This window comes from Nyctereutes procyonoides, unplaced genomic scaffold (assembly GCF_905146905.1).
Source record: "Nyctereutes procyonoides isolate TBG_1078 unplaced genomic scaffold, NYPRO_anot_genome, whole genome shotgun sequence".
In the NCBI taxonomy this organism is placed as follows: domain Eukaryota; kingdom Metazoa; phylum Chordata; class Mammalia; order Carnivora; family Canidae; genus Nyctereutes; species Nyctereutes procyonoides.
This window is the reverse complement of record NW_026575047.1, coordinates 50,624,269-50,646,658: the sequence shown is the minus strand read 5'-3', so window position 1 is coordinate 50,646,658 and position 22,390 is coordinate 50,624,269. Positions and strand designations below refer to the sequence as shown.

The 22,390-nt window shown below is 37.8% G+C and overlaps 1 protein-coding gene across 5 annotated transcripts in view; it reads right to left on the bottom strand.

Annotated features, from left to right (window-relative positions):
* Positions 1-22,390, bottom strand: part of LRRC28 (leucine rich repeat containing 28) — a 160,330-nt gene that overhangs the window by 136,286 nt on the left and 1,654 nt on the right. For 3 of the 5 annotated variants that reach the window (XM_055326365.1, XM_055326369.1, XM_055326366.1), the window contains exons 2-3: positions 19,867-20,094; positions 1,387-1,427 (exon numbers count right to left, since the gene is read on the bottom strand). In XM_055326365.1, coding sequence (XP_055182340.1) covers positions 1,387-1,427; positions 19,867-20,034 — 209 coding nt within the window. In that variant the 5' untranslated portion in view covers positions 20,035-20,094. The remainder of the gene's footprint in view (positions 1-1,386; positions 1,428-19,866; positions 20,095-22,390) is intronic. The other 2 variants (XM_055326367.1, XM_055326368.1) reach the window with 1 other exon arrangement.

Here is a 22,390-nt window from a genome sequence, read left to right as displayed (position 1 = left end):
TTTTTTTTCTTGTTGTTAGAGCGTAAGCAGGGGGAGAGGCAGCAGGAGAGGGAGAGAGAGAACCTTAAGCAAACTCCACATCTGGCAAAGAGCCCTACTAGGGGCTCAATATCATGACCCTGAGGTCACAACCTGAGCCAACCCAAGAGTTGGATGCTTAACCGACTAAGCCACCCAGGCGCCCCAGAATATTACTTTTAATGTGTGATAATATAAGTACATGCAAAATTGCTTTTATTCTTAGTAGATACATACTGTTATATTTAGGGGTGAAGTATCATAATATCCAAAATTTGTGTGTGTATGTGTGTGTGTGTGTGTGTGTGTGTGTGTGTGTGTCTACATGCATGTGAGAGGACTGGAAAGGGAAGGAGGGAGGGAAAGGATAGGAGACAGAAAGAGAAATAAAATGTGGCAGAACATTAACTGGTTAAATTAGGTGAAGCATATATGGAAGTTCATTGTACTATGCTCTCAATTTTTCTGTTAGTTTGAAATTTTTCAAAATAAAAGGATGGAGGGAGGGGAAGAAATGACAGACTCCCAGCTTAAAGATTGAGGTGTAAAGTTAGTTTTCCTTCCTTTACTTTTTCAAAATCATGCCAAATAATAAAGAACAAGAAACAGCAATGAAAACACCTCCTTCAACAAAAATTGGAGGGAGCTGGAAAGAAAGGAAAGAGAAGGTTCTAAATATCTTCCTTATAGGTAAATCAACAGATACTTAAAGTTGATGCACTAATAAACAAAGGTGTAGGGACGCCTGGGTGGCTCAGTGGTTGTCTGCCTTTGGCTCAGGGCATGATCCCAGGGTCCCAGGATCGAGTCCCACATCGGGCTTCCTGCGTGGAGTCTGCTTCTCCCTTTGCCTATGTCTTTGGGCCTCTATCTTTCATGAATAAATAAATAAAATCTTTAAAAACAACAAAAAAGGTGTAAACATATTATTTAGCATTATGGAAGTAACTGTCAAAAGAACTAAAGAACAAAAGAGATATGGAGGACACAGGGAAGTAGGCTTTTAGTCTATATTTTAAATCATTAACACTGTTAGATGTTTATATCAAGTAACACATGTAGTAGTGGTAACAGCAAAAAACTTTCTCAATTACACTGTCCAGAAGGATTTTGTGACCAAGAAAAAAAAATATCTTTCATAGTTTTAAAAAGTTCATCTCTACTACCTTAAGGTAAGACATTTAAAACACAAATTTAAATGGTAAAATACTTTAAAATATTACTGAGTTAGCAGAACTACCTACATGAACATGACGACCACGATACCAAAAAATAATAAATACATTAAAATTGTATATCCTATTATTTCAAATAATTTAAAATTATTTTCATTCTTGTTTTTTTAAAAAGTTGAATAAACAGACTCACAGTTCCACAAGGTTTGGAAGCTTCTGAGCAAGGTTTTCTGGCTGAAAATTAAAAACTCAGAATTAAATTTTATTTTTGAAATAGGTATAAACATTTCTAATGAGCTTAAACACAAAGGACTATTTCTGGGGGGAGGGGTGTAAATCTGGAGAAAGTAATGCAAAAATAATAAAGCAGTAGGTCTGGGTTTTATGATTATATAGCTCATACTACAATTTAAACCTATAAATTTGAACACCTAAAATTAATGTCTCTCAGAGAAACCAGAAGCCCTGTATTCCACCAGAGTCCTGGGAGAAATTAAACTGTTCTTAACAGACAGCACACAGGGAAGAATGCCAACTGACAATGAAGCCAGATATTAGAGTGACACCAGCAAGGAACAACAAGGATCACTGGCAACCACCAGAAGTAAAGAGAAAGGAATAGAGTCTCTCCCTCAGACCCCCCAAAAGGAACCAACTCTGCCCACACCTCAATTTCAGACTTCCGGCCCCCAGAATTGTAAGAGAATAAATCTCTCGTTTTAAGCCACCTAACCTGTGTAATTTGTTATAGCACCCAAGAAAACTAACATTCACCCCCACCTCCTTGCCTCCAAACTCCCAAATTGTGTGCCTCTTAAAAAAAATAAGGGAAATCCCCAGGTGCCAGAAACCAAGACCTACCTAAACTCAGGGTAACCAGAGTAAGCTGGGGCTCATGATCCAGGGAAGTGGCAGATCTTGGCCACCAGGTCCTGAGGGGTATGCTGTGGCAGTTAGGGAAAAGGCCATTGGGAAGACAGATTGGGATGAATCTAGGTGCCTTACACAGAGGCAAAGTTTTGGAGGGAATGGCCCTTCCATGAAAAGATCAGAAATTCCACTCACAGAAAGCCAGCCTGTCTGTCTCTCTCTCTCACACACACACACATACACACACACTTGCACACACACACCCAGTTCAAATTTACATAACACAAAGACAGGGGTTGTTGAGACTAAACCAGCACCTACACTCAAACATACTGTAGAGTGGGCTAGCTAGCAATAACAAAGAATCAGGAATAGTTTTTTTTAGAAGTAGTTAGGTGTGGCTGGAGTCCTGAAAGACAAACATAAATTTTCAGAGGTAGCTGTGGGGCAGGGAGGAAGAGTGCCACTGGTTTGCTTTCTAGGCACAAGAAGCAACATATGCAAATTTGAGACAGGGAGGTATGTTTGGGAAACTGCAAAGACAATCTCTTCTGCCGTAACTCCCTAACAGTACTCCTGAACAGATCTTACATTTTCAAAAATCCTGTTATAAAAACAATTGTGTAGGGAACCCTGGGTGGTTCAGTCAGTTAAGCATCCAACTCTTGATTTCAGCTCAGGTTGTGATCTCAGGGTCGTGAGATCCAGCCTCACATAGGACTCAGTAGGCATGGAGCCTGCTTAAGGTTCTTGCTCTCTCCCTCTGCCCCTCCCCCCTCTAAAAAAATCATGTTAATAGAAAAACAAAAGTGAAGACTAGAAAGTTTTCTGTTTGTAACAAAGCCGTTTTTCATACATAAACTTAGTAACAATGATTACCATTAAGGAAAGGACTAGGGTTGCTATTCTCCATCTACTTTAGTATTTCAATATTTACCAGTAAGCATGTTATGTCTCATATAATTTAAAAAATTACATTAAAAATGTGGTACTCACAGCATAAACTCCTACATAATTGAGTAATCAATCATTATTTATCCAATTTGGGTTTTAAACACTCAGTTTGATATGTCTGGGCCATAGGGTACAAAGGTCTATGATGATTTTGTAGAAAGTGGTGTGGAACAGATCGTTAGAGCTTATCTTACACTATGGGAAAACTTTTTACAATAAAATTCTGAATACAGGGGCACCTGGGTGGCTCAGTGGTTGAGCATCTGCCTTAGGCTCATGTTGTGATCTCAGGGTCCTGGGATCGAGTTCCGCATCGGGCTCCCTGTGGGGAGCCTGCTTCTCCCTCTGCCTATGTTTCTGCCTCAATCCGTGTCTCTCATGAATAAATAAATAAAATCTTTTAAAAAAATTCTGAACACAATAAAAATGCAATGGTTTATTTTAAACAAGGAAATGACATTACTAATTTCAGTTGGCATACTGATATATATATATTTTTAGCAACAGCATCCAAAGTTGCTTATATATACATATATCTCGTCCTTTTATGACAGTCAAATACTGAATACAAATATTCACGATTTGTCTGAATACTGAAGACAATGAAGCATTTATTGATACTCATTTTTTAAAAGATTTTATTTATTTATTTGATAGAGAGAGAGAGAGAGAGAGAGAGAGAAAGCACAAGCAGGGGAACAGCAGAGGGAGAAGCAGGCTCCCCGTTGAGCAGGAAGTCCAATGAGGGACTCCATCTCAGGACACTGGGATCATGACCTGAGCCAAAGACAGATGCTTAACCAACTGAGCCACCCAGGCATCCCAAATATTCACTTTTTAATAAAATCACTTGTATTCAGTTTTCAAATGGTGATTCTTAAAAAAAGAAAACACGCATTTTGAAATCAATCTATGCAATGAGATTCTTCAGGACAAGTCTCTCCTCAGATGTTACTCTTAGATCTGTCCAAAATCTCAAAATGTTTCAGTATTGGTATCTCCTCTATTAAGGAGAATATGCACTTCCGTTTATGGGCATACATACAAAGCTTTTTAGGCAAACTATTTGGCAGCTAGGGATAGGGTAACGTAGAGGGGGCGTAGCAGTAAGAGGCTATTTAATACAACAGCTGTTCCCTGAAAAGGAAAGACTTATCCAGAAAAAAACCTCCACTGTTTTATCTGTGACAATCAGTATCACATCTGGCTGACTCACAGGACCTGTGGTCATTCCTTCCAGATGCCTATTTGGTGCCATCAAACAGTATTCTAATCTTCTCATGAGAACTTACTTAGCTCTTTCCAGTATACAGCTTCACACACAATTAAGCACTGAGTGTTTCTCCTGCTAATGGTGCAGTTACTCTATATAACAGAGTAGATACATTGTGTTTTTATTTAAAAATAAGCAAGCTGACCTTAAGAAAACTGCAGTTCATTAGGATACCGGGTGAGGAAAAAAAAACCAAACCCTTATTAGTACCTCCCCAAAAAACCTTGACAAATAGGCACCCCATTGCATGAGCTGTGGCTGACACCTACTGGTAAGCATCACTGAATTACTTCCTCCTAAACTAGTTAAAAATTGTTTTCTAAACTAAGCCAAAATTCTCTTCATTAAATCCCACATTACACTCAGCCAAATAACTTTTCTGTACAAATAATGTAAAAGTATACTTGAGCAAGCACAGTTAAACACAAAATTTACCTCTAGTTTTGAATCAATGATGTTTTACTAAACTGTTTGAAGGAAAACCGTCCTTAAATGGGAACATTTTTAAATTGTGTATTTTGGAACCAACACTTCAAATATGTTGCGAACACTACATTCAGTGATGTTCTCTGATGAACACTATACACCACCTACTTCTCTTTCTTCTTCTTCTAGGCGACTGGTAGGATTACTTTGACTTATTTTGGTCAATGAAATTATGTTGAAGTGGTAGCCTTAAAGAGTCTGAGCTGTAAGAACTAAAATATACTTAATTCATGACTTTGAAAGTTGCCACAAAAACTAGAAAGCTTAATGAGTTATTGAGTTGGTGTATGAATGAAATGTTTTGTTTTCCTTCAGGATCAAATCTTAATTAACTTTTTTAAATTAAAAAAATAAAATTTTAAAGTGAAATACAAAAAGTTATATATAATTCATATAGTTCCTAGTGACGGAACTGTATGATGGAACCTTTGTCAGCCTTCATCCCTGACTGTGGACATCATCAACCAGAGTCCCCAAGCAATATGAGTCATGCAGTGTGAGTAAAAGAAATAGTTGTACTGTTAAAAACCACTAGAATTCAGGGTTCAGCAAAAACCTGCTCCATCCTGATCTCTAAAAACACATTAAAGAAGACATGAATTAAATGTATTTTTGTTCTAATAGCATTTATAAAAAGTCAAATGAAGCTGGAACTCTATCTCTATATACAAAAACGAATTAAAAATAGATTAGTGACTTATAACTGCTAAAACCATAAAACATAGAAAAAATATATAGGGGTAAATCTTTATCATTGTGGATTTGGCAATGGAATCACAGATAAGATACCAAAAGCATGAGGAACAATAGATAAAATGGACTTCATAAAAATTAAAAACTTTTGTGCATCAAAGGGTCTTACAAGAACGTGAATTACAAGAAAGTGAAGACAGCATTTAAAATGGGAGAAAATATATATGAATCATGTATCTGCTCAAGGTCTAGCATCCAGAATATATAAATAACTTTTACCAAAAAAAGCCCCAAATAACCCAATTTGAAAATGGGCAATGATGTGAATGTTCTCTAAATATAAGCAAATGACAAACAAGCACATGAAAAGACACTCAACGTCATTATCATTAGGAAAATGCAAATCCAAACTACAATGCGGTATCATCTTACACCTTTTCACACCCACTGTTGTAATAATATTTTAAAAACCGGAAAATAACAAGTGTTGGTGAAGAGATGAAATCTAGAACCGTTGTACCTTGCTGGTAGAATTGTTCAGCAGTTCCCCAAAAAATTAAAGTCATCATATGACACCATTCAACATCCAGGTATACACCCAAAATAATTAAAATATAAATGTACACCACATATTCATAGCTGCACTGTTCACAATACCAAAAAGGTAAAAAAGAGCCCAGTGTCCATCAATGGATGAATGGGTAAATAAACTGTGGTATGCACATACAATGAGATCTTACTGAGCCATAAAAAGTAATGAAGAGCTGATCAATACACTACAACTTGGATGAACTCTGAGAACTTTGCTAAGTGGGAGGAAGCCAGACAAAAGGTCACATACTGAATAATCCCATTTATATGAACTATCCAAAATAGACAAATCCATAAAGACAGAACACAGTATGATGGTTACCAGGGCAGGGGTGTGGTAGGGAATGGGGAGAAACTGCTTAATGGGTAAGGCATTTTACTCTGGATGGATATATTTGGAACTAGACAGGGGCAGTAGTTGTACAACACTGCGAAGATACTAAATACTACTGAATTGTTCATTCTGAAATGGTTTTTACATTAAGTGAATTTCATCTCAAAAATTACAACTATTATTTTTAAAGATTTTTATTTATCTGAGAGAGAGGGAGCACTAGCAGGGGGAGGGGCAGAGGGAGAGGGAGAAGCAGACGACCTACTAAGCAGAGAGCCAGAGAGATGCAGGGCTCTATCCCAGGACCCCAAGATCATGACCTGAGCCAAGGTCAGATACTTAACCACCTGAGCCACTCAGGTGCCCCTTTATTATTTTTCAATTAAAATAAAGTTAATGAAGTTTTGGTATTGAGGGGGAAAAGGAACCTCACTTATAATCACAACATACTCAACAAACTTTTTTTTTTTTTTTTAAGATTTTATTTATTTATTCATGAGAGACACAGAAAGAGGCAGAGACACAGGCAGAGGGAGAAGCAGGCTCTATACAGGGAACCCGATGTGGGACTTGATCCCAGGTCTCCAGGGTCACGCTCTGGGCTGAAGTGGGGCTAAACCGCTGAGTCACCCAGGCTGCTCACTCAATGAACTTTCTAGTTGGATCAGTAATTTGATGTCACTGCTTCTGAGCAAGTATATCAGTGTGAGTCAAATGTTATGTGTTTATGTGGGAACAACAAAGGTAGACCTCTTGCTGCCCACAACACAGCCCGTTCCTCCTCCTGTATTTCTCTTCCTTTTAATATTTATCATAGAGCAGTATTCCTCCACAGAGTCAGACACTAACCAGAAGACTTACGGGAACAGAGAGCTAACCAGCACATCCTTTCATCTTCTGCAGTACTATAAAGACTTTCCAGAGTCCTGTTACCATTTGCTCCCTATTGTCCTTTACCATTTACCCATTTGTCTCTTGCTTAACTTCCTGTTAATTACTCATTTTCCTCTTTTTAAATTTCTCTCCAGATAAACTTTAAGTGGTCCAAAAAAACATCAGTCTTGTCTTAAACACTTGTCCTATTTCCTTGGTGTTTCCTGGAGACAGAAAAACACAGTAGGTTCTCAATACCTGAAATGACCAACAACACATCTCTGGTGGTGAAGTTAATTTCTTCTTAAATGAGTGGCACAAAGGAATGCTATTACCTATGGTTTTCATTTGACTTACTCTACAAAGCATTATACACTTTTCAGGGAGAAAATGGGATATACAGGAAGAAAGGAGGTGCTAGAGAGAAAAAGGGACAAGGAAAAATGTGTTTGAGAGCATTAATAGCTCACTAACCCCTCTTGCTAAAAGAAGACCTCTCCTATCAAGTGCAATCACTGATAGATCAAGTACCACACTGAAAGTTTACATATGTTTTGTAAGCTAACACTGATATCTTGTTTCCCAGGGGGAAAAAAATGTGACCATGCTGTGCAAATAATGGGTAATCTATTCATAAGCAATAATAAAAAAAAAAAAAAGATAATCCAAAACCTAGGTCAGGGTTTTTATGGGAAAATGCTGATTTTGCTTATTTGGAAATATGAGCCTAACATCTTTCATTCTTTGTGTCCAAAAGAAAAGCAATGAAAAGTCTGTGCAAATATTCAAATTTCTTGAAGTTTCTCCTCCAAAGTAATCTGCACAGGTATTTCATGTCCTGAGTTCATTAAAACAAAAATCCATTGGAAATTCACAGAATGCTTGAATATAAAGCATTACAATTATTATAATTAACAAAGCCACTTCAAAAGGGAAAGGAGAAAAATGAGGTAAAGAAAATTTTGCAAACGTGCAGACAAGTTCTTTTGTTTTTGAAGTTGTCTTTGAGGTGCCTAAAAAGAACGCTGAAACAATTTTTCTTCACTGCTTTGCACTACAAATATCTATCACTAACTACAGTTGCATTTTGACTTTCTTGACAAAAATGATAAAAATTACATTACTGTTTTTCAAGTTTTTATTTAAATTCCAGGTAGTTCACATACACTGTAATTTTTTTCTGATTTTTATTTATTTATTCAGAGGCAGAGATATAGGCAGAGGGAGTAGCAGACAGACTCCCTGCGGTGGGGAGCTCAATGCAGGACTTGATCCCAGGACCATCACCTGAGCCAAAGGCAGATGCTCAACCACTGAGCCACCCAGGCATCTCCTCAATGTACACTGTAATATTAGTTTCAGGTACAGAATTTAGTGATTCATCATTTCCATATAACACCCCGTGCTCATCACAAGTGCCCTCCTTAATCCCCATCACCTATTTAGACCATCTCCCTACCCATCTCCTCTCCAGCAACCCTCAGTTTGTTCTCTGTAGTTAAGAGTCTGTTTTCTGCTTTGCCTCTTTTTTCCCATGTTCATCTGTTTTCTTAAATTCCACGTATGAGTGAAATCATATGGTACCTGTCTTTCTCTGACTTAACTTCGCTTAACAAAATACACTCTAGCTCCATCCATGTCAATGCAAATGGGAAGATTTCACCCTTTCTGATGGCTGAGTAATATTCCATTGTGTGTATATGTATGTGTGTCTGTATGTGTATACATACATCTTCTTTATCCATTCATTAGTCAACAGACATTTGGGCATTATTGATTTTAATGTGTTCTTTTTCCTAAACATACCACTGGTCCAAAAGAACTTTCTGCAATGATGGAAATATCCCCTATCTTATCCTGACATGGTGGCTACCAAGCATTTAAAAAGTAGTTATAATCACTAACGAATTAATATTACTTCATTATAATTGAGCATTTATAGAGGCTAAAGTTAGTTCTTAAAAAAACAAAAACAAGAATATTTGCAAAACTACCAAAATGTAGAAACTGAAGACCATTATATTTTACTTAGCAAACACCCCTACAAAAAATATGCTAAAAAAAATTAAAACTGTACATTCAGTATATTTACAAAACTAAAGTGTGCATTTGGATTGTGAAAAAAATTAAATTACCAAGGAAAACATTTTTTAAAAGAAGAAAAACAAAAATTACTGATATGACTCTTGAAGTATTAATCTCAACAATATTTGTTTAAAAATGTAAGTTAAATAAATATCATAAACAAGGGTTGAAAGTTTGAGAATCGTTTGCTCCTACTTTCTATTTTTTTAAAAAACCTATTTAATATGCATCCAATAAGTATTTTATGAATGGAATGCTCAAAGCAACAGGAAAGTACACATACCAAAAAGATTAAACATTTACTTCCATAAAACCAAATGAAACATTAAAAATTACACCTAGCATGAATAATTCTGTTAGGATTATGACATAATTTTTTATTGGGGGGGCATAGCTCAAGCTCAATGTATAATATTTCAAATGTCTCACTTATATATGTATTTGTTGACTGATTTGATGGGGCTAACATTTAGAAACTGGTACCTCATTTTCAATACACAGGTGTGCATTGTAATGAACGCTTGAAAATGAATTTCAACTTGTGGAAACACATACATAGCAACGGCTTTTGAGCCTTCAACTTGCAAACAGAACCTTTCCAGTGCACAAGGATATAGTCTGGTATAAGGGAAAGAACTCTATGCCTGCCACCTCTTCCTAAACCCTCCCTTCCTAACTCCCAAGGCAGAAACTATGAGTCACATAGAGTAGGCTAAATCATGCTCCCTATATTTTAAGAAAGTATAGAATGACACATTTCAAAACCATTTATATCAAGAAGAGTTACACAGTGAACCTCAGAGGTACACTTCACAGAGGTTAACTAGGAAAACTCACTTACCAGGGAAATACCTCATTGCTCTGCCATGGTTAAATGGAGTTAAAATGTAACTACATGATGCTAGACTAGAAATGGGTCATCAATTAATACCTGCAGGATGAAAATGAAAGACTACATGACCAATTAGGAGACCTGGTATTTGCTCTAACTGGCCGTAAAAAGTGACTTTGGACCTACCCACTAACCTTTTCTAAGCTTACTTTCCTCAAGAAGAGCTGTCTAAATTATCTATAAAGCCCCATCTAACTTTGAAATTCTATGATCTAGCTTTGAAATTCTATGAACTTAAACAGAATTATGTTACAGGTCAGACATTCATTTTCCAAACTATTTCAAATACTTTGGTAACTATTTGACAGGAACTGTCAATTAACCAGAAACAATGAAGGGGAAAAATGATGAAATCTGAAAATCCAGTATGAAAAGCAGTTTTTGGTTTATAACAAAACTCGTACTCTTCAAGTATATGTATTACATATATGTATTACTGAGATAGGATATATTTGTAATGAATGTCCTACAGGACAGTATCATATATACACATCAGGATTAATACAAAAACAGAGCATCTGAATGCTTTACCACTTGACATGACTATTTCCACACATTCAATTTAAGAAACAATTAAGATGCAGAGCACCTAGATGGCTCAGCCGGTTAAGCATCTGACTCTTGATTTCTGCTGAGGTCATGATTTCAGGGTTGTGAGATCAAGCTGCATATCAGGCTCTGGGCTCAGTGGGGAGTCTGCTTGAGATTCTCTCTCTTGCCCTCTGCTCCTCCCCTGCTCGCTCTCTCTCTCTCTCTAATAAGTAAATCTAAAAACAAACAAACAAAAACAAAGATAGTTTTAAGTAGAACTCAAGGACAGAGCAACTGCAGTGATTATGGAGGCTCTGTATCCCAACAGTGGTTGAAGCTGGAAGGGCCCAACAAATTACAGAAAAACAAGAAGCCCCTCCTTATTTGGAATTCAAAGTGAATCAAACAAAAACAAAACTTAATTCGCTCTCCCACATTCTTCTGCCTCACTTGATGGCAGGATGCTCTTTTACCACTTTCTGTCTGCTTTCCCTTCAGGGTATTCTTATGTTCATTTAATCCAGATCCTATTTTTCCCAAATTCCAAAGGATGTGGAGGGCACAGCTATGTAACTTTCCCAGACTTCGACCCCTTTCACCCTCAACCCAGCCACCCGTTGTAGGAGCCATCAATGTCAACAGCATAAGGACGGGCATCACCATCCTACCATCCTTATATCCATCAAAATATCTAGACTCACTGATTAATACAACTTGAGAGCCAGCAAACATCTGAGTGGTACTATATTCAAAAATCTCATTTGAGGTGTTTTTTTTTTTTTTTAAGATTTTATGTATTCATTTGAGGGGGGAGAGAGAGAGAGAGAATGTGCACAAGTAGGGGGAGAGACAGAGGCAGAAGCAGCAGCAGACCCCCTACTGAGTGGGGAGCCCCCCTCAGGGCTCAATCCCAGGACCCTTGGATCATGACCTGAGCCAAAGGCAGACACTCAACTGACTGAGCCACCCAGACACCCCCAATGATCTTATTTTAATTGGTTTTTAATTGTAAAAATAAGTATGTAGTGAAAAATATATAAAATATAAACCAAACTTAATAGAACCTTTCTTTCTACACACTTCCAGCTCCTACCATCATTCTCTTGCCTGCCCCCATCCACAGCTACAATCACTATTAAGTTTGATCTATGACCTTTTTAATGCCTTAGCTTATTGCCTATAAAATAGGGATAATAGTGCCTACCTCACAGGATTGTCTTGAGGATTAATTAACTTAATACACATAAATTAAGACAGCATCTGGAACTTACTAAAGACTCAAATGATGTAAGATGCCGTCAGATTTTAACAAATCCCATATTGATGAACATTTAGGTTTTCACAATTTTTCATTATATCCAATGCTGTGATAAACAAACTGGCTTGCTTGACTTTTTTCAATTATATAAATTCTTATAAGTGAAAAATGCTGATTCAAACGCATACTTAATGCAAAATGTTGTCAGATGTGGTCACACCATACACCAAAAATATTCAGCCAGTCCCCTCCAACTGATAGTATGGGAGAGCATTTTCTTATTGTCTTCCACATCAAGTATCTTCAACACTAGATATTAGTCTTTGCCAATCTAATAGGTTAAAGATGATCAATGTTTTACCTTCCATTGGAAGTTATACATTTTTGTGTTTCTCTCCTGATTTGCTTGCCTGTTTATAGGGAAGGTCAAGAATGCTTTCTCCTGTGTCAACAGGAAAGGAACCACTTGCCTTACACCCTGTTCTAATTCAGAATGTTCTAAAATGAACAGACCTTTTCTTCCCTCCAATCCCAGCAGCATATCACTGTTAAGCTAAGTTTTCTCCTATTGCATAGATTAATTACTTAATCAAGATCCATCTGCTGGGGCAGCCCAGATGGCTCAGCGGTTTAGCACCGCCTTCAGCCCAGGGCCTGATCCTGGAGACCCAGGATTGAGTCCCACGTCAGGCTCCCTGCATGGAGCCTGCTTCTCCCTCTGCCTGTCTCTGCTTCTCTCTCTCTATCATGAATAAATAAATAAAATCTTAAAAAAAAAAATCCATCTGCTGTCATTGCTTATACATAAGCCAAACTCCCCTCTTTCATTAAAAGATGTCTCTTTCTTGTCCATTCATAAATAAAATTGGCAACTGATGAGAGCTCCATTAGTATTTGGGTAGGTCATTCTTTCATGTCCCCGTGAAAATCTCCTGTCTGTTCTTCTCATTAAGAGAAGTTGACAGGTCCATTAAGTGATTTTGCTTTCAAGTTGAGATTTCTTTTTTTCCCCAAGTCTCTTTTATTTTATAAATAAAAAAACTGAGGTCCAAAGAGGTTAAGCACATAGGACCCAGGGGTCTATTATCTCCTAAAGTCAGGTTTTGCTACCAAACACTGAAATACCCTCTTCCTGAGGCTATAGTCCTCAAATGTTTCCACTGCTAATTCCCTACCTACCTTCAGGAACTTCCAAGTTAGGAGTCAGAACTGGTGATTGCAGCTTCCAAGCCATAGTTTCTCTCCAACTCTTACGCTCCAGCTTTTCTGGTGGGGGAACTGAGGGGGGGATAGGGGTAGTCTTCACCTCAGCCTCCTTCATCCTGCACACCATACCTGGCCTTTGCCTGAAACTGCTCCACATCTTAAGTTTCTCTCCACAACCACATGTTCCATGCCCCTAGCTCACTCAGGCATACATGATACATGTCTGTGGATCCTTTGGTCCCTCTATTCTGTTTATTCACTCCTTTCTTTCTTTGCCTGCCATCCAGCTCATGTTCCATATCCCATCATCTGTGTCCCCAGTCACTCCTGCCAAGTTCCTGAACCTCCTTAGTCCATCTGCACTTGGGTTGTATCCACCTGGAAACAATCTAAGCCTGCAGGAATGCAACAGCGCACCTTCTTCATACCCCAGACAGGTGGGTACTGCTGGAGAAAATCCCCCAAGTAAGCAGATGGCTCCACCGTGAGCCTAGCAACCGACAGCTTGCTAAGGCCAAGGATCCTACTATCTTTCTCTAGCCAAACTGCCATGTGATTCTTTACAACAATCATTTCAAACCTGCGTTCTCTACAAATCTTCACTCCCCAGGCAGTTGGCCTTGCCAGATAGAATGTAGAATTTTCATGTCAGCTATGCTAAATTAGTTGCTCTCAATTCTACTCTGTGGTTTCCTAGACAATCCATACAGTTCCTTAGAAGGGAAGGCCGATTAAACAAGATTCTCGCCTATCCCATCCCTTGAATAAGAATAATTTCAGTGTACCTATTTTACTTAGTGAATTTTCTGAATAAATGTTTCTGCTAAAAGGAGTTTGAAAACATTTACTAGATATTACATATCCCACCCACGTCGGGGTTGGTTTAGAGAACATCAATATGCAAAGCAAACAAAAGGAGAGCTTTTCTGGTGGAAGTGGAGACATACCACTGCTCAGTCTCCCCATAATTCTCTACCTCGACCCTACTTAGGAACTATCAGGCTCTGAAGAACACATTTAAAAAACCACTGCTCTAGGCAAAATAGGCACCTAGACTTGTCCCCTGAACTTTCTGCCTTTGAGTCATAGTTCATACTTTCCCTTTAGCTTGAGATGTCAACAAATGAAAATTCCAGGAGAATTCCATAAGTCTTTGTTCCAAGTCAGTGCCTTGAAGAGTATAGAGTATACAGTAAGTACTCAATAAATACATGTTGAATGAATACTGTTTCTCCTAAACTCCTGCCAATATCATTCTTCAGTGTGAATGTAAACAGCACCTTCTTCAAAAACTCTTCTACAATCCTGCTACATAGAATTAGATTTTGTGTTCTACAAATGTTGGGCATTGGGCCAGGCATAGAGATACAAAATTTAAGACAGAGTCCCTTTCCTCAAAGGCTCTCAGTCTGGAACCTTTATGCCTGTATTAATAGTCCTTATATTAATCTACTTTATATTCATTTATTTATTCATTCAACAGTCATGTGAATATGTATCACCTGACAAACACAGAACCTATATCTCCTATTCTCCTATTTATCCTCTAACTCAGCCACAAAGGTGAGATTTCACAATTCTTGAACTGCATTTAAAATAGCCATAGACAAATTCTTTAAAAACATTTTCTAAGATGAGAGTTAGGAGCCAAAATTATGTTTCCTAATACTACTTATTCACCTATTAACTGCATAACTGAATTCCTATATAAATTGATTCATGCTTTTAAAAGTTTTAAGATTTCCCAGTTATGCAAATAAGTGGTAATACTGTATAATGAAATACAGTTGACCTTTGAATAACATAGGTTTATAAAACATGGGTCTACTAATACATGAATTTTTTTCAATAAATACAGTACAACACTGTATTTTCTCTTATTAAGTTTGTTTATTTGAGAGAGAGAGAAAGCATGCACCAGTTCCCACATGTGGGGTTGGGGAGGGAGGGGCAGAGGAAGAGGAAGAAGAGAATCCCAAGCAGATTCCCTGCTGATCCCAGAGCCCACAGGGCTCAGTCTCCCAATGCTGAGATCACGACCTAAGTTAAAATCAAGAGTCAGATGCTCAACCAACTGAGCCACTCAGGCACCCCCTTATGATTTTCTTAATAACACTTTATTTTAAGATTTTATTTATTCATGAAAGACACAAAGAGAGAGGCAGAGACATAGGCAGAGAGAGAAGCAGGCCTCCTGTGGGGAGCCCAATGCGGAACTTGATCCCAGGACCCTGGGATCACACCCTGAGCTGCAGGCAGACACTCAGCCACTGAGCCATCCAGGTGCCCCAATAACATTTTCTTTTCTCTAGCTTACATTATTATAGTAACAGTACATAATACATATTACATGCAAAATATGTGTTAACTGTTTATGTTATCAGGAAGGCTTCTGGTCAACAGTAGGCTATATTAGTAGTTAAGTTTTGGGGGAGTCAAAAGTTACACATGGATTTTCAACTGAGCAAGGGGTCAGCACACCTAACCCTGGCATTGTTCAAGGATCTCATGGTACTGATAAAAGTACTTTAAAATGGGGTGCCTGATGAGAAAATGCTCTGCATCACTTGCCATCAGGGAAATACAAATCAAAACCACAATGAGATACCCACCTCACACCAGTGAGAATGGGGAAAATTAACAAGGCAGGAAACAACAAATGTTGGAGAGGATGCGGAGAAAAGGGAACCCTCTTACACTGTTGGTGGGAATGTGAACTGGTGCAGCCACTCTGGAAAACTGTGTGGAGGTTCCTCAAAGAGTTAAAAATAGACCTGCCCTACGACCCAGCAATTGCACTGTTGGGGATTTACCCCAAAGATTCAGATGCAATGAAACGCCGGGACACCTGCACCCCGATGTTTCTAGCAGCCATGTCCACAATAGCCAAACTGTGGAAGGAGCCTCGGTGTCCATTGAAAGATGAATGGATAAAGAAGATGTGGTTTATGTATACAATGGAATATTACTCAGCCATTTGAAATGACAAATACCCACCATTTGCTTCAACGTGGATGGAACTGGAGGGTATTATGCTGAGTGAAGTAAGTCAATCGGAGAAGGACAAACAGTGTATGTTCTCACTCATTTGGGGAATATGAATAATAGTGAAAGGGAATATAAGGGAAGGGAGAAGAAATGTGTGGGAAATATCAGAAAGGGAGACAGAACATAAAGACTCCTAACTCTAGGAAACGAACTAGGGGTGGTGGAAGGGGAGGTGGGCGGGGGGGTGGGGGTGAATGGGTGACGGGCACTGAGGGGGACACTTGACGGGATGAGCACTGGGTGTTATTCTGTATGTTGGTAAATTGAACACCAATAAAAATTAATTTATTAAAAAAAATGGGGTGCCTGGGTGGTGCAATTGGTTATGTGTTGGACTCTTGGTTTTGGCTCAGGTCATGGTCTCGGGTTGTGAGATCAAGCCCTGCATTGGGCTCACGCTAAGCACAGAGTCTGCTTCAGACTCTCTCCCTCTCACTCTGCTCCTTTCACGTATGTGCTTTCTCTCTCTCTAAAATAAATAATCTTTAAAAGAAAAAGAACCTTAAAATGTAAAATGTGCCTACCCATTGATCCATTAATCCTACTTTTAAGATTCAGTCCTAAACACAAACACACATGCACATACAAAGATGTGTACATATCTCTTGCCCTAGAGGTTAGTGGAATGAGAATACCAGGAAGTAGAAAGAGAAATTGGCAAATAAGTATGTGTTGTATGATTCTATTTTGTTGTTTAAGAAGGAGATAAAGTATATAATTACATAAATAAAAGCAAAGCAGTAGGACCTACCCAAACTATTAACACTGGTTATTCCACAGTATAAAACTGGATGAAGAGACAGCTACCTTCCAATGTTCCTCTATGTTCACTGATATTAGGGCATGTATCATTTTGTATTTAAAATATGAAAAGTTTATTCTTTTAAATGTATAAAAAGAGCTTTTGCTGTATTTTAGTTTTAATACAGGCATTCCCCAAATTTTGAGCATTTAACATACAATCATCCTGCAAAACATATACCACGGCCATACCAAGAAAAAAAAGGAAGAAGGGCAGAGGTGGTGCACTAGTGACTTCTCTTCTCACAGAAATGTTTCATACTGTACAGGGTGGGGAAAGAAGGAGGGGCGGATCCCTGGGTGGCTCAGGGGTTTAGCGCCTGCCTTTGGCCCAGGATGTGGTCCTGGAGCCTCGGAATCAAGTCCCACATCGGGCTTCCTGCATGGGGCCTGCTTCTCCCTCTGCCTGTGTCTGACTCTCTCTCTGTGTCTCTCATGAATAAATAAATAAAATCTTTAAAAAAGAAAAAAAAGGGAGAGGGGAATACTAAGGAGAAAGGATGTAAAAAGATAAAACAATGTTAATTAAAAAAATAATAAAACAATGTTAATTAAAAAAATAATAAAACAATGTGAAAATGAAAATTATTGACAAGAATTCCAAGCTTCCTTAAAAAAAAAAAAAAAAAAGGTCAAAACCCATAATGCATTAAGACACCATCGGTTTCCAATAACGTGTTTTTGCCCCTCCCCTTTAGACAGCATTGTAGTTGCAAGTCAAATTCCATATATTTAATCCTCTTTAGGAAATATATCAATAACACAAACATTCTAAAAGCCTGAAGTCACTAGTTAGAGCACCCTAGGATAAGTACTACTTCATCTGCTTTCAAAACCTGTGTGGTAAGCCATTCCCAGACTATACTGGATATGTTAGCTGTCTTATGTCAGTCCTGAGAGGGAAGGGACGGCCACTATGTTTCCTACCACCCTGATATCTGTACAACACTCTACAATTTAAAAGCTCTTTGATACACATGAATCAAATGTTCTAGCTCATTAAAAAGCATTCAAATAAAACACATACAGCTATCATTATAAACATATGCAACAACTTAATCTTTGAACAAAAAGATGGCAAACCATGAACTTGAAATGGATGCTTATGGGCCATTATGAATGCTGGTTACAAATGTAGAACAGATACCTAAATATTTTCATTAATTGAAAACTGCAGCTGAGAAACTGCCACAAATCCAAAAACTCACTGTTAACTTTCATAAATGAAAGCTGATTTCTTTGAGCAAACTCTCGGTGGACTTTGACTAATAATTAAGACATAATTCACCCACAACTTTTCGTTTGTACATCAATAACATACATGGGAAAATCTGGGCTATCATCCTTGACAAATCATTTCTCACAACACTTGGAAAATAGTTTCACCTCATGCAATGATGATTTTGAAAAAAGGATTAATATAACTGTATTACTAAAGTTTAAGATAGTTGAAGTTTTAAAACTGAAAAATCTACTTTAAAAAAATCTAACTAGGCACTCAAAATAACATATATGCCAACATGCCGAACACAAAAAATAAAAGATGTATTTCCATGTACTGTCAGAAACAGCAAAGATAAACAAATTTAATGCTCTCTACTCATCAGAGGTAATTTAGACAGATTGAATAAAACTTTTCCAGGAAAACACTCCATTTAAATGAAGCCGGTAAGGCATACTTTCAGATATTTAGGATAGACCAATATAGAGAAGGGATTGAAAAATAGATCTGGGGATCCCTGGGTGGCGCAGCGGTTTGGCGCCTGCCTTTGGCCCAGGGCGCGATCCTGGAGACCTGGGATCGAATCCCACATCCGGCTCCTGGTGCATGGAGCCTGCTTCTCCCTCTGCCTGTGTCTCTGCCTCTCTCTCTCTCTCTCTGTGACTATCATAAATAAATAAAAATTAAAAAAAAAAAGAAAAATAGATCTGTTCACAACGAAACAAGATATCATAAAATAAGTAAAAATAAGAATTCGAGTGTAAGACTCAAATGAAATCAAGTGATAACCAGAAAAAGGCCACATAAAGGACATCCATTTAAAACAGAGACCAAATTTCACAATGTAATTGGGAATAGAAGCCAGAGTAGGACATCCTCTTGAAAAAATTTTAACCCTATACATAATAAAAATGTAAGGCTATAGTGATAACTGTGCACTTATTCTCACAACATAAAGAGTGAATTAAATGTTGCTTTTGTGGCAAAAATTCTTCCAATAAACTGGATGATAGCCCAATTTAACATCATTTGATTTTTCATAGTGTAACCATAAAGGTTTTTTTTGTTTGGGAGGGTTTGTTATGCTTTTCTTCCCAAAAAAAGAAAGACTACGTCAAGCTTCCCAAATGCCTGTCTTAATATTTTAATCTTCAAATCATCTTTTTAAACGCCTCTAACTCAGGTCAACTTTGTTGGCCTTTCTCTTTACTTTTTAACTTGTCCATTGGATATGGTTAACATCCAGAAATCCTCTTGGAAGTTTATCACACAAAGACAGCAGAGACAGATGCACGGGCTAAGTGAAGAGGGGTTTTGGAAGAGACTACTTGTAGGAGTGGTACATTTTGTGAATATTTTGCTTTCCTATACAACCCTTCCTTCAACCTCATCCTGCAGGGACTTGGATAATGAATCCTCCCTGTACTTGCATTTTTATTACCTGTTTATATAAGAAGGGATATGCATCTTAGTCTGAATATCTTAGAATTTGTAAAATATATATTGGTCAGGCCCAAATTCTAAATGATTTTTTTAAATGCAATATAATACTGTACCAAGGTTGTAAGGGAGTTCCTTTTCATATAGAGCCTCTCCAAGTACTGTAGTCCCTCATCTTTCAGTAACTCCAATGGAAAATGGTGCAGATTCCTATAATTTAAGAACAAATTCTTGTGCTTTTCCAGCCTTGCCACAGAGATCGTCTTACAGAGTTCAGATGCCATAACTGAACATATCCCATCAGGCACACTGCAGCACTACATCTTGTCAAAATTGGTCCATTTCTAAAGAGAAAAAGAAATTGAATAATTAAGATACTGTTCATCAGCATTGCCAAATAAACCACTTAGCACACATGACTATTTGCAGACACCAAAAAAAGAATTACACATTCAATCTCTGTATTTGTTTCTTTCCTAACAACTAAATTTATCACACATATATAGGAGATTAAAATGAGCAACTATTGGGAATCCCTGGGTGGCTCAGCAGTTTGGCACCTGCCTTCGGCCCAGGGCGTGATCCTGGAGTTCCGGGATCGAACATCCGGCTCCCTGCGTGGAGCCTGCTTCTCCCTCGGCCTGTGTCTCTGCCTCTCTCTCTTTCTCTCTCTTTCTTCTCTCTCTCTCTGTGGTCTCTCGTGAATAAATAAATAAATCTAAAAAAAAAACAGCTACTTTTTATTAAAAATGCCCTATTTAAGCTTACTTAGCACTTAGCAGCAACAGTCCCAAATGAAAAAAAAAAAAATAGTTCTTCAACTTCAAACAGGAATATCTAACAGAAAGAAACCAGTTTCATAACCTGCAACCAAAGATAGCTGAAAAACAGATACAGCAAACCCATTTCCTTCTTGAACTACCCCATTTTATGTTCAGCTTAAGGTATTTCAAAAATATTGATAAATACATACAAAATAGATCACTGACAGCTTCGTTTTCTTTATTTTTTACTATTTTTAGAATATTGTCCTATATTCTAATTTTTTTATCTCTTTATTTTCTTTCTTCTTAGCTTTGAGGATTATCAGAAGTAATAAAGAATCATGTCCAGGACGATATGGTTTTATTATTTCAATGAAAGAAGAAATACTGTGCTACGAAATAAGAACCCTGTGTTATTTTATTACTATCTTTCCAAGCCTCAGTTGCCTAACATAAAAAATGGAGACAGCAATTTATTGGTACAGGCCAGAACCCAGAACAGATTAAATTCCCTTCTACCTCTGAAAGTGACAGGGTAGGAAGAGAAATAACATTTGCCATCTCATCCAACAAGGAACAGAGCAAAAACAAATTTCACTCACAATCACTTAACATAAGAAGAAACAAACTCAGAGCTTCAGTAATTTGTCCAAGGTCAAACAGCTCATAAAGGATAAAAGCAAAGATTTTTTCCCCCACCTTGGAGTAGAGATGAGGCTGTTCCATGTATTTTAAAACCTGGGTTTTCTACATACACAAACTCACAGGTCTCTATGTAATACTAAGGAAATGTGAAAACACTAAAAAGTTGAGCTTTGTTCAAAGATTCTACATTTTCCTGGGCATCCTTTCTCAAACTCCCCAATAGAAAGTATCTTTCAAAGAATTTTTTTTTTTTTAAAAAAAACTATCTTCCCCTGGGAATTAACACTAAATTAGTGCAAAACATAGTAACATAAGCTTTCGAAAGCAGTTTTGTAACTTTCTTGGTTATTTTTCATTATTCCAAATTCCAACTCCTAGCTAATAAAAAGGCACTTGCCATTTTATTTAAAAGGACAGACAACATGGAATAGTCAATAATATCCCCAACGCAACATGAGAATTCAAAACTTTCCCATACTGATCCTACTTACACACCTAATTTATAAGACATATGTGACTTTGAACAACATACTCAATCTTTCTGTATTTTAATTCTCTCATGTCTAGAACAAGGAGAATTAAACTAGAAATAATACCCATGATACTGCATGGGAAGAGGTTTCCTGGGTTATTATTCACTGAAGTAGTGAATTGGAAGCAGGTTAGATGTCTCACCAGTGCCTTCAATTTAATACATTTTGATTTTCATCACCAATCTGAATTTTCCCTAGTGTTTCTCATCTCAATTAACAGCACACACCTCTATCCACCTAGCTGCGTAAGCCGGAAAGCTGGAAGTCATGAAGGATTCCATCCTGTCCTTCACCTGCCCTGTCCAATTTAGCTTAACACCGGTGGTTTCCATCTCCAAAATACATCTCAAATCCATCCACATCTCTCCACCGGCCAAAACCAAAAGCCACTGTCATCTCCTGCCTGGCCATCTGTACTACTGGTCTCCCTGTGTCCACTCTGGTCACTTTCTAATACATTAATCATTTTAGCAGTGAGCCTTTAAAATGTAAATCCCATTGTCTCCTTCTCCTGGGTAAACTCACTCCCCAGCGCACACATATCAACTAAACACAGCCTTCAAAAGCTTTTTTAGAAAATCAGACTCTTATCAGGCACCAAGGGCTCCTCACAATCTAGCCCCATTTGCTTCTCCAGCCTTATCTGGCAGCACCCTCCCTGGCTTCTCACCAAGCTCCTGAGCTTTTCTAGTCCTTTC